At 42.5% G+C, this 13328-nt stretch overlaps 2 protein-coding genes across 6 annotated transcripts in view; one reads left to right on the forward strand and one right to left on the reverse strand.

The window, feature by feature from the left end:
• Positions 1 to 12355, reverse strand: part of E(z) (histone-lysine N-methyltransferase E(z)) — a 57919-nt gene extending 45564 nt beyond the window's left edge. Inside the window, exons 1-5 of one of the 3 annotated variants that reach the window (XM_065425881.2) lie at positions 12220 to 12355; positions 9923 to 10037; positions 8208 to 8336; positions 7961 to 8074; positions 7634 to 7841 (exon numbers count right to left, since the gene is read on the reverse strand). In XM_065425881.2, coding sequence (XP_065281953.1) covers positions 7634 to 7841; positions 7961 to 8074; positions 8208 to 8336; positions 9923 to 10030 — 559 coding nt within the window. In that variant the 5' untranslated portion in view covers positions 10031 to 10037; positions 12220 to 12355. Of the gene's footprint in view, positions 1 to 7633; positions 7842 to 7960; positions 8075 to 8207; positions 8337 to 9922; positions 10038 to 11728; positions 11779 to 11920; positions 11971 to 12219 lie in introns of those variants that run through there. The other 2 variants (XM_065425880.1, XM_065425879.1) reach the window with 2 other exon arrangements.
• Positions 12356 to 12402: 47 nt separating this feature from the next.
• Positions 12403 to 13328, forward strand: part of ncm (pre-mRNA-splicing factor nucampholin) — a 113537-nt gene continuing 112611 nt past the window's right edge. Inside the window, exon 1 of one of the 3 annotated variants that reach the window (XM_065425874.1) lies at positions 12403 to 12556. The gene's annotated coding sequence lies outside the window, so the exon portion shown is untranslated. Of the gene's footprint in view, positions 12557 to 12644; positions 12794 to 12864; positions 12991 to 13328 lie in introns of those variants that run through there. The other 2 variants (XM_065425875.1, XM_065425876.2) reach the window with 2 other exon arrangements.

Here is a 13328-nt window from a genome sequence, read left to right on the forward strand (position 1 = left end):
GGATTACATAGCAGTTGGGAAATGATGGAGCGTTGCTCTGAAAGGAGAATTGGAACGGTGCTTCAGTGTGGCATCTTTTCAGATGCTGATCATAGACAACGGAAGCTTGCGCTGCCAAAAGAAAAAATGTGTATGTTCGGCAACAACGCTGACCGTCCACCACGAAGCCCAACGAGGGGACGCAACAGAGCTTGCATAGAAGTCTGCATGACGCCTGTCATACGCCGTCACTGTAACCAAATATGGTGTACCCAAGGTAGGATAGCCATACAGAGTTAATCCTTGCTGCCCCGGAGAAAGGAAGTAAATGGAAGATAGGAGACGACAGAAAAGATGCAAAGTGAGAGAAAGATGAAGGTTTGAAGGAGAGAGAGACAATAAAAGATGAACTACCGATTTTTCCCGGGTGGGTCAGTCCAGGGGTGCCGTGTACGTGAAGCCGGGCCCAAAGAGGTGTGCTGCCTTCACCGAGGGGCCTTAAAGGTCCAAACACTCGGCATCGGCTCAACCCCTAGGATCCCCCTTTCCCCAGACATGGCTAAGCCATGCACAGTTAAACCCAGGAGGGGCCAACCCTTATGTGCTCGGGTACGTGGTGTCGCAATACACCAAACGCCTGCTGGCGCAGACACCTCTGCGGGGAGTATTGGCCGATCATGAGAGCAACAAGTGTGTGGCCATTACGCAACTACTGCATTCCTATAACATCAATGGCCTACAGATAAAACATATAGGGTTTCGAGTTGGCACTCAAGCAAATGACAGAGAGACAGAGCGAACACAGGCTAGCTGCAGTGCCTTCACTAATTGCAGAAAGAGGTAATATCCCCACATATACGCGAGAGATGTGAAAAGGGATACCACCAGGCGCTCTTGGCTGGCTCTGGCAGCCCACAGGTAGCCAGAAGTGGAAAATCAAAGAAGCCCACTACAAACACAGCAACGTGCAACTGTAGAGGCGAACTATGTGCATGACAGGGCTGGAGTGTGCACTTGTGCTCACGTGCATCAGTCGGGCCATGCTACTAGTTGTAGAGCCGCTCTTTCCTGCACCAGCTAGACTCATGGGTAGTAGCCACATCCAAATTGCATATTTAGAGTGCTGTCATCAGTGGAATATGAAGCAAAGTCTGCGAAGCAGTCTAGCCAGGAGCAGCAGAGAGTGAGCATGCTCTGGCAAGCATACGTCTGGTCTGACCATAAGTTGTGCATGGGTCGATGCTAGTTCTGTGTTCAAATCTGATAAAAAATAATGGTACCCAACGGCTACCACACTGATAAGCAGTGTGTCCAATGTTTCATTCTTACGCAAGTGGGCATGGCCGAGCGTTAGCAGGCTATAGTTGGCAATGGTATGACAGTCGTACTTCCGGAAGTACGCAACTTGGTATCGAAATTTGAAACGCAGATTTTCACTTCCTTCAGCCTGTTTATTAAACTGCGCCAATAAATAAAAACAGTAACAGTAGGAAGAAGCGCACCGATTGAAACACCCTTTTTGATTGCTGTAAGCTATTGGCCAAAAGCAGCAGCGAATGGGAATCTGCAATATGATGAAATGTGGCAGCCCAATAAAGAGTGAGGAGATGACTTCTGTTGAAAAGGGCGTTTGAGAAAAAGGTGACTTCATGCTCCTCTTGCGACTGCCATGTGCAAAATTTGGCTCAGAAGTTCACCGCAGCATATGCTATCCACAGAATGTTTTTTTTTCACCAAATATGAGGCGTGGTTCAGGACCCTATTAAGGTGCTACTGACTGTGAGAACAAGGTATCAATAATATGGCCACGTAAAATTAAATTTGAAAAAGTTCTAGCTTGTGCCATAGTTTTCTGAAACAGGCTGAAAATAGGTAGGTTTTAGAGCACAGCTGTTAGGTGGCCGTTCCTCAGCAAGCATCAGCGGGAAATGAAAGATGCGAGGAGGAAAGCAAAGGAAGAGAGTGCAGCGGAACCATGAGACAGAAAACGGAGGAGAAGGATATGGTGAAAAGACTAGAAGAAAAGTCTAGTGCAACAAAGATGGCTACGAGATGGCGCGAGAGCAGCGCGAGTCGTCTGTCAGGTCTCGCAGCAGCTTCTACTGTGAATCGTGCCAACGCAACACCCATGTGCTGGCTTTTGCGAGTCCCAGATTAGTGAGGCAGTCAGGCCATACATGGCTCCGTTCGCAACATGTGGCACGAGACAGACTGCCTGCGCCAGCCAATATGTCACAAAATAGAACACGTAGAGAGCGGCGCTCTAATTTCGCATGAGAGAGTATTGTGATGATCAGTGAATTTTTGAAAAATTAACACTGAATGACTGAAATGTAGAATAAATTGGTAGATCTACTGATAAATTAGTTGCAGCACCATTCTTTCTAAGCTGCTAAGCCTAACAAGCACCATTCCATACAAAGCTGCCGATCAAAGTTGCAATATAGTGCACAGTCAGCAAAGATGTAAAAAACATGGTCAAAATAATGAAATTCTGAGGCTTTATGTGCCAAAACCATGATTTGATTATGAGGCACGATGGTCAAAATATCCTAGAGCACCAAACTAAGATAAACGTATATGCTAACTCTTTATATCCGAACTGTCAAACAGTGGAACAGGCTGACTAATGAGCAAGTATACTGCATAATTGAATATGTGTTCGAACCATAATCCATAGAACTTTGTTTATGCCAACCATATTTCACACATCGTTGCCACAGATCACACTAAAAAAAATTTTAAAAATACTTAAATTCTAGGCTTTGTGGGGAGCACACGTGCCCATTTTTCTCCGTGTCGTCGCGGTCACGTTGAGAGCCGGCGCAGACACGGGAGCGGCGCACTACGCCCTCTCCCGGATCTCCCTCGCTCTCACGACGCGGCGTTCACCCTTCCTGCCTGACTCGCGGGAAGGTATCTGACGAGTGAGGCGGACATTCCCCTCTCAAAGGTAAAAAGGTATAAAACAGCGCCACCAGGGGAGACCCGCTCTCTTGGATGCCGGGCCCCTAACCTGCCGGACTGGAGATCGCCTTCAGCCCTAGCCACATGCAGAGTGGAACCCCCACAGGTTTTACATGCCGAAACGATGCAATGCTGTAGTGGGGGACTATGGAATAAATTGGACAACCTGGGGTTCATGGGTGTTTTTACATTTTGCCCTTATCAAAATGCAGCCTCGTGCCCATGGATTTGATCTTGCACCCTAGAACTTAGCAGCACAATGCCGAAACCACTATGCCACTATGTTGAAAAACTGAGCACCACACTGTATGGTGTTCAAAATTTTGATTGCCATGGTTCTATAGAATAGGATGCATAGGTGGGCTAGTTGGTATCGCATTCCAGAAAAGCCTGGAGCACAGAAACTTGTTACTTCGTGATAGAGAATTAAACTTCATTGATCATTATCAGACATGTGCAATGTATCTGTATACAGCAAAGATAGCTTATAGCGTAAGTCACCAGAGTCGCTAATATCCGCTTGATTATTCAAAGACGTGTTTGATAATTATAAATTTCCCTAGCGTTGCCATCAACTCCGCAGAATTGATATAGAAAGGCAGCCGAAATTTTGGATGCCGTACAGTGTCTCATTTCATTTCTAGGACTGATTCGTATGCGTGCGATGTCAAAAACATGGCGACAGCGAATCAAATTGCTGCCATACGAGTCACTGTGATGGTGACCATTTGGTCGCCAGCTCTTGACAAGGCATGCTGGTTAGGCCTAGGCAGTAGGGGTGCTGTGCAGCATGCCGTCACGGGAAGCTCATTCTTAATATGTTCATATCGATAGACGATGAAATAGAGATTAGGCATGTTATTGCACACACAGGTTGAACTTACCACAGCATGTGTGAAGCAGAGTTTGATTTCTTGGGCGATCAGCTGCGACAACCAAGTACTGTGAACACCTATCAAGTTTCTATGTGCGCGTATTGGTAGTAATGGTGAAAGCTCGCATGTGGACATAAAGCCTATAGGCTCCCAACTTAGTTTGCACAATACTGCTTAAACTGACAGCACTCAAGGAAAGGTTTTTCCGTTCACTAAGCAACCCCTGCACACCTGCATCGCGCTGCCATTGCCGCATTTGTTTTCATTCCTTGTTCGTTCATTTGCTCGATGTCTCCTCCTTTGCAGTACCCTCATTTCATTCCCCTCCCATCAGCGGTGCACCTACTTGAGAAGCATGCTTGCTGCCGCACTAGTCTGAAGGATTTTCCCACAGAAGCCGCATTATAACCAGTGTTTTGTCTCGCGTCTGCACTATGAGCAGTATGCATACAAATGGAGTTTTGTGGGAGGGTAAACTTGAGTCAGAAAAGGTCGTTTTATAGCTGGTTTTATACTTTAGGCGGTTATATTATAAAGTGGTCTAAGCTGAATATATTTTTTCTGTGTGGACAGTACAAATCAGTTGTGAGATGAGCACTTGTGTTGTGTCATCTTCTTTGTGTCAATCATTCCTTCGCTTTAGGTTTTTCTAAAAGAGGTTTCCATAGAGAAAGTGGTATTGCCACGTGGTCATCTAGCAGGTCTGAAAAATCAGTCATTTGCTTGTTTGTAAAAAATATCAGCAAGAAGATAAATACAGAATATCTTTCAAGGCAGTGCTTCCAGCTAACAATGTGGACCATCTGTTGCTGCTGTGTTTCTATACATTATTTTTACTGCACAATGCGGCCGAGGAAAAGGAACACTTACCACCCTGCGTGAAATCAAAGAAATGATTGATAACAATGGCAATGAAAGTTAAGAATATGGTTTGAATCTACAGAAATAAATAAGCTACAGCACTGCTTTCTTCTGGCACAAGATAGACTTGCTGCATTATGGTTTGCCAATAGCATGCTCTACTTCTGCCTCAAGGGCACCGGTGAATTATTGTGCATCTATGTGGAGCAGATGCATTAAGGTAACAACCACGTGCTAGCAGAGTCGAGCAGTGCACCTAATCTTCGCCTAGAGTTTACCATTACCACAGTAATTGCAAAGAATGCTTGGAATGAACCAGGTGTACTACACTGGGTTCTCTCTGATGCATTCTTTGCAATTGCTTTGCAAGAGAGGCCATACATGCGTATTCAATCCAATTGAATGTAGACAACATTTGCATTACCAAGAAACATGTGCAAGCAGCAAAGAGAAGTAGGGCGCAGAACTAGCCATGCGCCTTGGGAAAAGAACTTATTTTGTCCACTGTGTACTTCTAATCAGATCAGGATTCATCCGCACTAGTCTTGCAACCAGGAAGATTAGTGCCAAACAATGGATCAGCTTTCTCTCTGGCTCAAATTCCTGTTTGGCTTACAGGACCCAATGGCTTTTGCTGCATAGCACAGAGTTGGTTATGTTGCATAACACATTTGGCATTATTTTAAATATGCATATGTATTACTTCTTTTAGCAAATCAAGCTGTGATAAAATTATTTGTGCGTAAACTTTGTTAAACAGGTACCTGCCCTACCTAATACCCGTCACATGGCAAGTCTAATGTCATTTCCAATGTATTACATTTGTTGCGGTTAATGTTATTATAACCACGCGCTGTCACACAGCGAAAACTAATGTCATTTGAACACGATTACAGTGACAATAGTAAAAAAAAGAAAAGAGAGGCAAAAATAGCATCACAGCCACTTTTCTACAATAATTATTTTCCAATATGCTAAATTCTGTTCGAATCTGTGATCCTCCCTTACACACCGTGCTTTTGGATTACTAACACGTCGACACTGCCAACCAAGTTGAGTCACGCCAAGCCGAAGATTAGGCAAGCAACATGGTGGAATGCACGACGGGCGCATCCTATCTGTTTTCATTCTGAAGAGGAATGAGAATGGACGTTGCATGTCATTGCCGTTCTGATGTGCATGCAGGCTCCTAATATCCACATTGTTGGCGCGTGCATTTATGTAAAGTCAATCGAAGTGGCCGTGGCCAATGATCCAGTGCGAACAAACACGAATGCCACACCCAAAGCCAAAGACAGCCGTCAAGTCACTGGAGCAAAAGTAGCTTTCTGTAATTATGCACCAAGATACACTTAAATGTCATTAAATAATTAGGCAATACAAATTGACAGAACAATAGTTATTTTTTGTTTAGCAATGAAAAAGCATGTACTGTTTGCGAAGCTGACCGGTAGGCTCCTAGTGTCAAAGATACACATTTGGTTCCAAAACGAATGCGAATGAGTTTGGCAAACTCATTCGTTCGGAAATGTCATTTCCAACTAATGTCATTACATTTTACCATGTGACAGCAAACAAATGGCATTATGAGTAAATGTCATTAATTGCAAATGACATTAAATTTGCCGAGTGACGGAAGTATAAATCATATTACTCAAAGGTGCAATGAAAACTGTTGCAGAGATATAATCGGAACTGGTAAAGACTGCTTTACAAAGGCACACAAACAAGAACAATCTTTGGTGTGCTGTTATGTGTTAAGTATAATATATATATGACTCTATGTGAAAATGAACAAGCTCTTTGTTCACTCAATTGCTATAAGATCTATGTAGAGTTCACCTGTTATGTATGGTGCTGCTGTTGCTAACAACATAACAGAGCCTCAGTAGGGTAGGAACTTGGGCCGGTTGGTGTAGCATAGTTCAAACTCATACAGTTGCTAGTCAGTGCAATGTGTGTGTCACTCTTCATCTTCGTCTGAGTGCTGGTCTTCCAGAATTTGAAATAATAGAGCTCTTGAGCACTGCCATGGAAACAAGAGAACACTTGGGCGTGTTCAATGCATCTGTTGTTACATAAGACTAAAAAGACAGGAAAGCACCCATTAACAAAATATTTTGCTTTTCCTTTTTGGTTAAGTATGCAAAACTTGTCAGCAGCATCAACAGGATATCAGACAAGCTGACTGAAAATTTCAAGTGTATGTTTTGCACACAAGTGAAAAACCCAGAGCAACGACAAAATTTCGTCGACAGCCACTGAACTGTAATACCGGCTTAAGCTCTTAGCCCATTACTTTTCTCTTACAAAACGAAATGAGAGAACACAGCAAATGTTTAATGTGTGCACAACTGCCATTTTTCCAGAAGAGGTGGTGAGCCAAAAAAAAAGAAGTTTATTGGCAAGCACGAAGAAAAGCGAGTGAGTGTGCCAATATCTGTATCTGTTAAGCAAGCACCTCCATATCAATAAAATGTGTCCCAAACAAGAAGTGTTCCAAATGAGAGCAGATGACGAACTCATCAATTTGATGGTAGTGTGAAAATTCATTAAATTAAGAAAAAAGCATAAACTATAAGGTATTTAAGAAAACAATTGCAACAACCAATCATCATCACAATGTAGAAGAATTGGTACCTACGCACTGCCATATTTAAACAAACACTTCAAGTTTAGTCCTACTTTTGAAAAAACTCATTTTCTTGGCAGCCACAGTTACCTGCTGACTAATGGATGATGCTTTGGACATTGCCTGAGCGCAATGTGTGCTTCCAGGGCTTTATATAGGCGAATCAATTAGGATGCCCATTCTGCACTGCTTTTACCAATGAAGTGCACTTTAGGCCAAACCTTCATGTGTATGCCCAGGCCAAATACTTCCATGCAATTGGTTAGTCATTTAGTCACTGACAAAGTAAGCATTTAGCATGACTGCCATTGTAACCCACCTTGGTTGCTGCTTCCTGGTTCATCATCATAGGCCATGAGAGCATGAACCAGTTCAAGAAAAAGTTCGTCATTCACTGACCCCGCATCTCGGTCCCCATGCACCTTGCCATCATAGTTCTTTAGCAGTTCCTCAATAAAGGTGCCGTCCTGGTCCAGAATCTCATCTCCCATGTAGGGAATGTTGTGCAGTACAGTCTCATCCTCCACCTGTTGAACAGCATTATATCTTTATGGGAAAATGAAAGCCTCTTACCAAAGTAACACATCACCAAGAAATGCAACTGTCCCTTTGTGAACAAACTTGACCACAAAAACAAATACTATACCATGAAATTCTGTTGAGTAGGTGCCCACGTGTACATGGTTGGGATAGGATTGACAGCGTACATTATGCGCATTGGTGCTACCTGCTTGGTTCCATCTGCCAACTCCCCTTCACACTTAAACAAAAGAACAAACAAACAAAAAAAGATTTGTCACTTTGCAATTGCCAGCATCAAATAAACCTAGGCAAGAACTTTTTTAGGTGTTTCCAGAAATAAAGCACTTTCCTAAAGCATAATGCTGCAATACCTTTTTCATAACAGGAAGGTGTACTGGCATGTCAGTAGGAAAAAGGGGAACGGCCTTGGTCTCTGTCTGTTGCTTTTGCAATAGAGCTGCTGTTTCAATAATGAAGCGCCTGTTGGTCATGTATGCAGCCTGAAATGAAAGAAAATAATATTAGATACTCTTCCATTTGCTACCAGAGAAACCGAGCAAGGAGATGCTATTTCTGTCATGAAACATAATTTGATGTTCCAAGGTAAGCCAGGCTGTAAAGATGACTCAAAGGTAAACAAAACACGGCTACAAATATGTGGCCTGTATTGTGACATTAAAAGTACAAAAGATATTATACCTGTGCGGTGCACAGAGCTGACAAAAACCATGCCTCAAAATCAATGCATAAAATGCATTTCCATTAGCCCACTATAAAAATAGACTGGGTAGACCATCAGGAGAAGCCGTCTAATTGATGGATGTATAGATGCAGCTGTTATCACTGGTGAACTAGAGAGCCGCTGCAACCTTGTCATAGCCATCTGTTGATGTTGAAGTGTGAAATGAGTGGACTGCAGGACAGGTGCACTGTGCTAACATAGTCAAGAGTTCGACGGAATATCGTCTGGTCAGGTAAAAGCGTTGCTAGAAAATGAAGCAAGTCAATGACCAACATCAAAAGAAATCTAAAATGACGTTCTGCAAAATTTCAACTTTTAAACTACTATATTCCACGGAATACAGTTCGCAAAACACAGTATGTATACCGATCGTAATAGATTCGCCACTCATGAAAATGACCAGCTGGCCCCCCTTTTTTATTTATTTATTCTTTTAATTTTTTTTTTGCAATATGTGCATCACACAAATGCATGTAAAATGAAATCGATGGTTTGACATCTTTGTCTGGTTGGGCAGTAATTCATGCCAAAAGAAAAAAAAATAAATTTTGAAATGCTCCTGTAACAATGTATGAATTACATTTTTAAAACAATTTTTTAATCCATCCAATGTTCTTGCATAGCATGTGGCAGCCTCTAATAACACTGACTGGGGCAAGGCTTCTATAGTCACCAAGGAAATCTGCAGTATCTCGGGTACCTAGTTAGCCAGATTACAAGAAAAATGCTGAATTGTAACAATGCCATCTTTTGCGTGCATTTGCAAGATTCTTAGGTCGAGTACTAACACGTGCTTAAGCTCACCACTGAAGCCAAGACATCTAAATCTTAACCAGACCTTTGGATAGAAATGCATGTAGAGCCAAAACATAAATGCATGAAATCCTAAGTCAGTTTAAGCTTCTCATAAAAAGGAAGCGAGAACAAAAGGAAAGACAGGGCTAGTAACAGGTTGCTACAGTAGTGAAAGCAGACTAGAAAATTTGTGCTGGAAATCACGCATGACTCAAGTGGTAAAAGCCAGCTAAAACAATGCAAGACATGTGCCAGAGATTAATTCATGGTTATGCAATGTAAATTGTGAACATGCGTCAAACTATGTTTTCTGAACGCAACATTTTAGGCATGCTTGCTTATCCCTAGCATGCAAATATGCTGGCAAGAACTTTCACTGCATAATATGATACTGTAGAACTTCTCGCTGAGTGAGTTGGTGCAAGGCTCTGTTAGCAAGAGTTGCGCATATAAAAGGAATAACACAGGAATAAACAAGGCAACATCCTCTTTTCCTGTGTTCATTTTCTTATACACACAACTATCCCTAACATAACATATGATACGTACCATGACTTCATCATGCCTCTTGAAGCGTTTTATTTGCCTGAGCCGCATGTATTCAGAACGAACTCTTTTTCTCCATTCTGGGCTCACTCTGCTCACATCCATTTGCATGAATACCCTATAACAAAGCAAAAAAATGTGTTCACTCCATGAAAAGAAACACTGAAAGAAAAAAGTATTTGACCACTAAGTGCACGGCAAAAGTGTGTCTTGATATCCGATATAAAATGAATTCACCAACGAAAACTTATTTAAATCCAAGAGATGGCTGAAGGTGCAAGTTCTTTTTCTGATGGAACCATGTCATTAAATTAATCCCCAATATGCAACCTCGGCTCAATCTGAGCCAAGAGCTACAATCCTGCACACAGACAAGAAATAGTGGTATTAAAGTGAATAGCTCTTCAAATTATTAAAGCCTTTATTTTTTTCCTTGAGCTACACCAAAAAGACTTATTGATCATGGGAAATGACATAAAGAGTTACTAACCTAATGTAGCTTGGCCATGACAAATAAGCATATCAAGGGCCACCAGTGAGTGCTCAACATGCCACCAACTGCACTTTCAATGCACTTGGCCCAGACTGATAGGTAGTGGCAAGGACACTGCCAAGGCAGCATAAATTTAGGCCCCCTGCTGTATACTGTCAAAAAATCTTCAGTTGTGCTGCAACTAATGGCTTATGCTGCCACATGACACTGAAATTACCCCAGATGCATGCTACCAGTTTCTTGGCCTGAAAAACATTTGGCACAGGCTTCAAATTCAACCTTTTTGACAAGAATGGAGTAGGGCCTCAGGTTTTTAAAAAGTAATCAAATGCAGCAAGGGCACTTTTACGATAGTAAGTGACCAGGTGTAACAGTTTGTTAGCTCAACTAAAGATTTCAGTTGGCTTTAGCAGAACCGGCACCAGTTCTTTCTTTCCATTGTGCTAATTAGTAGCAACAGAGTAATACAATTAGAACACCAACCCCATCTGAACACTTACACAAACCATTTATATATAAACATCACATACATATTGATGATAGTAAAGGAAGGAAAAAAAAGGCAGAAGGATTGATGATAGTAAAGCAGGCCAATTATGCTAAGCTTATAAAAGTGATATAAAGCCACATCTTTTGGCCAAGCAAAAATAAAAATAAAAAACCTGCATATGCGGGAATCGGTGATAAGCAAAATTTTATCTGGTATTTGCTGAAATGTTTCCTCTTCACTTTTGTGTAGCCAAACATTCCCCAGCCTAACATTCCCCGCTCAATGCACACATTGGTGCTATTTTGATCACCTAAATTCTTTGTCCAAATTCAGATGCTTATGTTGTGAACTGCTTTACTTCTCTGAAGCAGAGTTTTTGTGCACTTCACTGTAGCTCAACGCTTGTCAAACTCAATGCAGGCTGTAGCCCCAGTTTGTTCCATTTACTTCTTTCTCCACACTTGGCTGCTTTTGTTGCCGACTTCTTCAATTCTTGCCCCTTGTTCTGCTTGTCTATTCAGGTACAGTACCTGGCCAGAGGCACATATCCATTCTGAGAGATTGGCCAAGAATGGTTATATACTCAGTGCCACATGCGAGCTGAACAAGCAGCAGACAGCGCCCACAATGAAGAGCAAAGAAAGCTTTGCTTAAAAAAAAAAAAAAAAGGGTCCCCAGTGTCCACGGCTGCTTTGCCCTTTGCCAGTTTCTACATCTATCCTTGGAACTATATTTCAACACAATAACGTACATAAAATATAACCGATACGAAAACAAGGGGTTTCACAAAAAAGCGATATAAATATACGCGTCATAATAAACAGACCGTCCTGAAAGTCTGAAGTGTGGAATACTCGGCATTCGGGAGCACTGCTATTCGAATGGGCAGGTCGAACTGCACTGGACGCACCAAAGCACGGACTTAATTGTTCAGCAGCAGCAAACGTGAAATTTCAACTGGGATGGTGCATGCATCGACCTCTTTACACTATATATATGTCGACGAATCCAAGCGGACCTGAGTTTGGTTGTAACACCATGCATAAGAAGCATGCTACAAAAGTCTGGTGATTTGGGTCGACCGGCTCAGCTGTGGGCACCACGTATACTTCACAAGCGATTGCGGAAAATTAACACATAGCGAACGGCAAAATATTTTTAAATCCGTTGGCTCGCCAGCAAGCCCTTTAAACAATCTGAACAATCAATGATGGTACATTTCATGGCAAAATATAGGACCACCACACATACATAAGCTAGGAAAGATTCAAAAGGTCAGTATCAAAGAACAATTATAATGTGCGGTATCGAACTCGCCTTGAACGCTTTCTGGCGATGTCGAAGCGTCAACACAACACAACAACGCGCAGCAGAACACCCCACGAAGAGCACACGGCGCCAAGGCGCCGACACGGCTGACCGCGGCTGGCTATGTCGCTTGTCGGCTAGGTCAGTAGAGGGCGCGAACAGCAGTGTACAAAATTCTCGAATTCTGTGGCATGCTCTCGGCTGTTGTCGTTTTGTGCACTGTCTGGAGGTTTCTTTGGTTCCGACTATCACACTATACTTGAACGCGGCGTACTGCCGCAATTCAGTTTCAGTATTGTTCTTCTATGTAGCGGAGGTCAGCGCGAACTTTATTTGGACATGTGAGGTAACGTTCACTTCAAATCATTCTGTAATACCTTTGTTGCTAGAACTAACCCACCCCTGTTTTGCGCGAGCGCCTGAAACGCTCGATTCGGTCATGTATGGTTGCATTAATGCGCGCCAATTCGCTGAAGTCGTGTAACTACGCGGTGTAAAATGTAGTAATCAGTGCCTTTTTTAATCCTCTTGTTATAATTTCTACAGTGCATAAGCTCTTGCGACGAGCCAAAATTTCGTTTGTGTACGTAAGCTAAGTTGTTTATGGATTTATTTTGGTCACGCCGGACTTTATACTATTGATGCTGATGCCAGACGCATATGAAGGCGCCATTTAGTCGGTCGGCTGTCTGCCGCGAGGCTAGTGAAAGCGGCCCAGCGGACTCGTTTATTATTATTATTATTATTATGGAGCCATTTGCGGCAGTGGAGCATACCGTAGTGCGCATGGCCTTTATTATCATTATTATTATTATTATTATTATTATTAGACGCGATTCTTTTTACACTTAGGCGTCTGTGCGCGGGTCATCTTCACGCGGAATTTGAGTCTTTACACAATAAATTAGAGGTTCTTGGTGAAATCCGCGAAGAGGCAATCGAGCACAACAAATGTCACGGTTGAAAAATAATGAAAAGCTGGATCTAGATTGACTTTCTATGGTTATTATTCCATACAACCTTGTTGCGGTAGACTGCCCGTACCTCGCTTCAGCTCTTTTACCGTTATTGCTCATCAAGTTTACACACACACACACACAAAATTCAGAGCAGCTAAT

The sequence above is a fragment of the Dermacentor albipictus genome, chromosome 1, assembly GCF_038994185.2.
Source record: "Dermacentor albipictus isolate Rhodes 1998 colony chromosome 1, USDA_Dalb.pri_finalv2, whole genome shotgun sequence".
In the NCBI taxonomy this organism is placed as follows: domain Eukaryota; kingdom Metazoa; phylum Arthropoda; class Arachnida; order Ixodida; family Ixodidae; genus Dermacentor; species Dermacentor albipictus.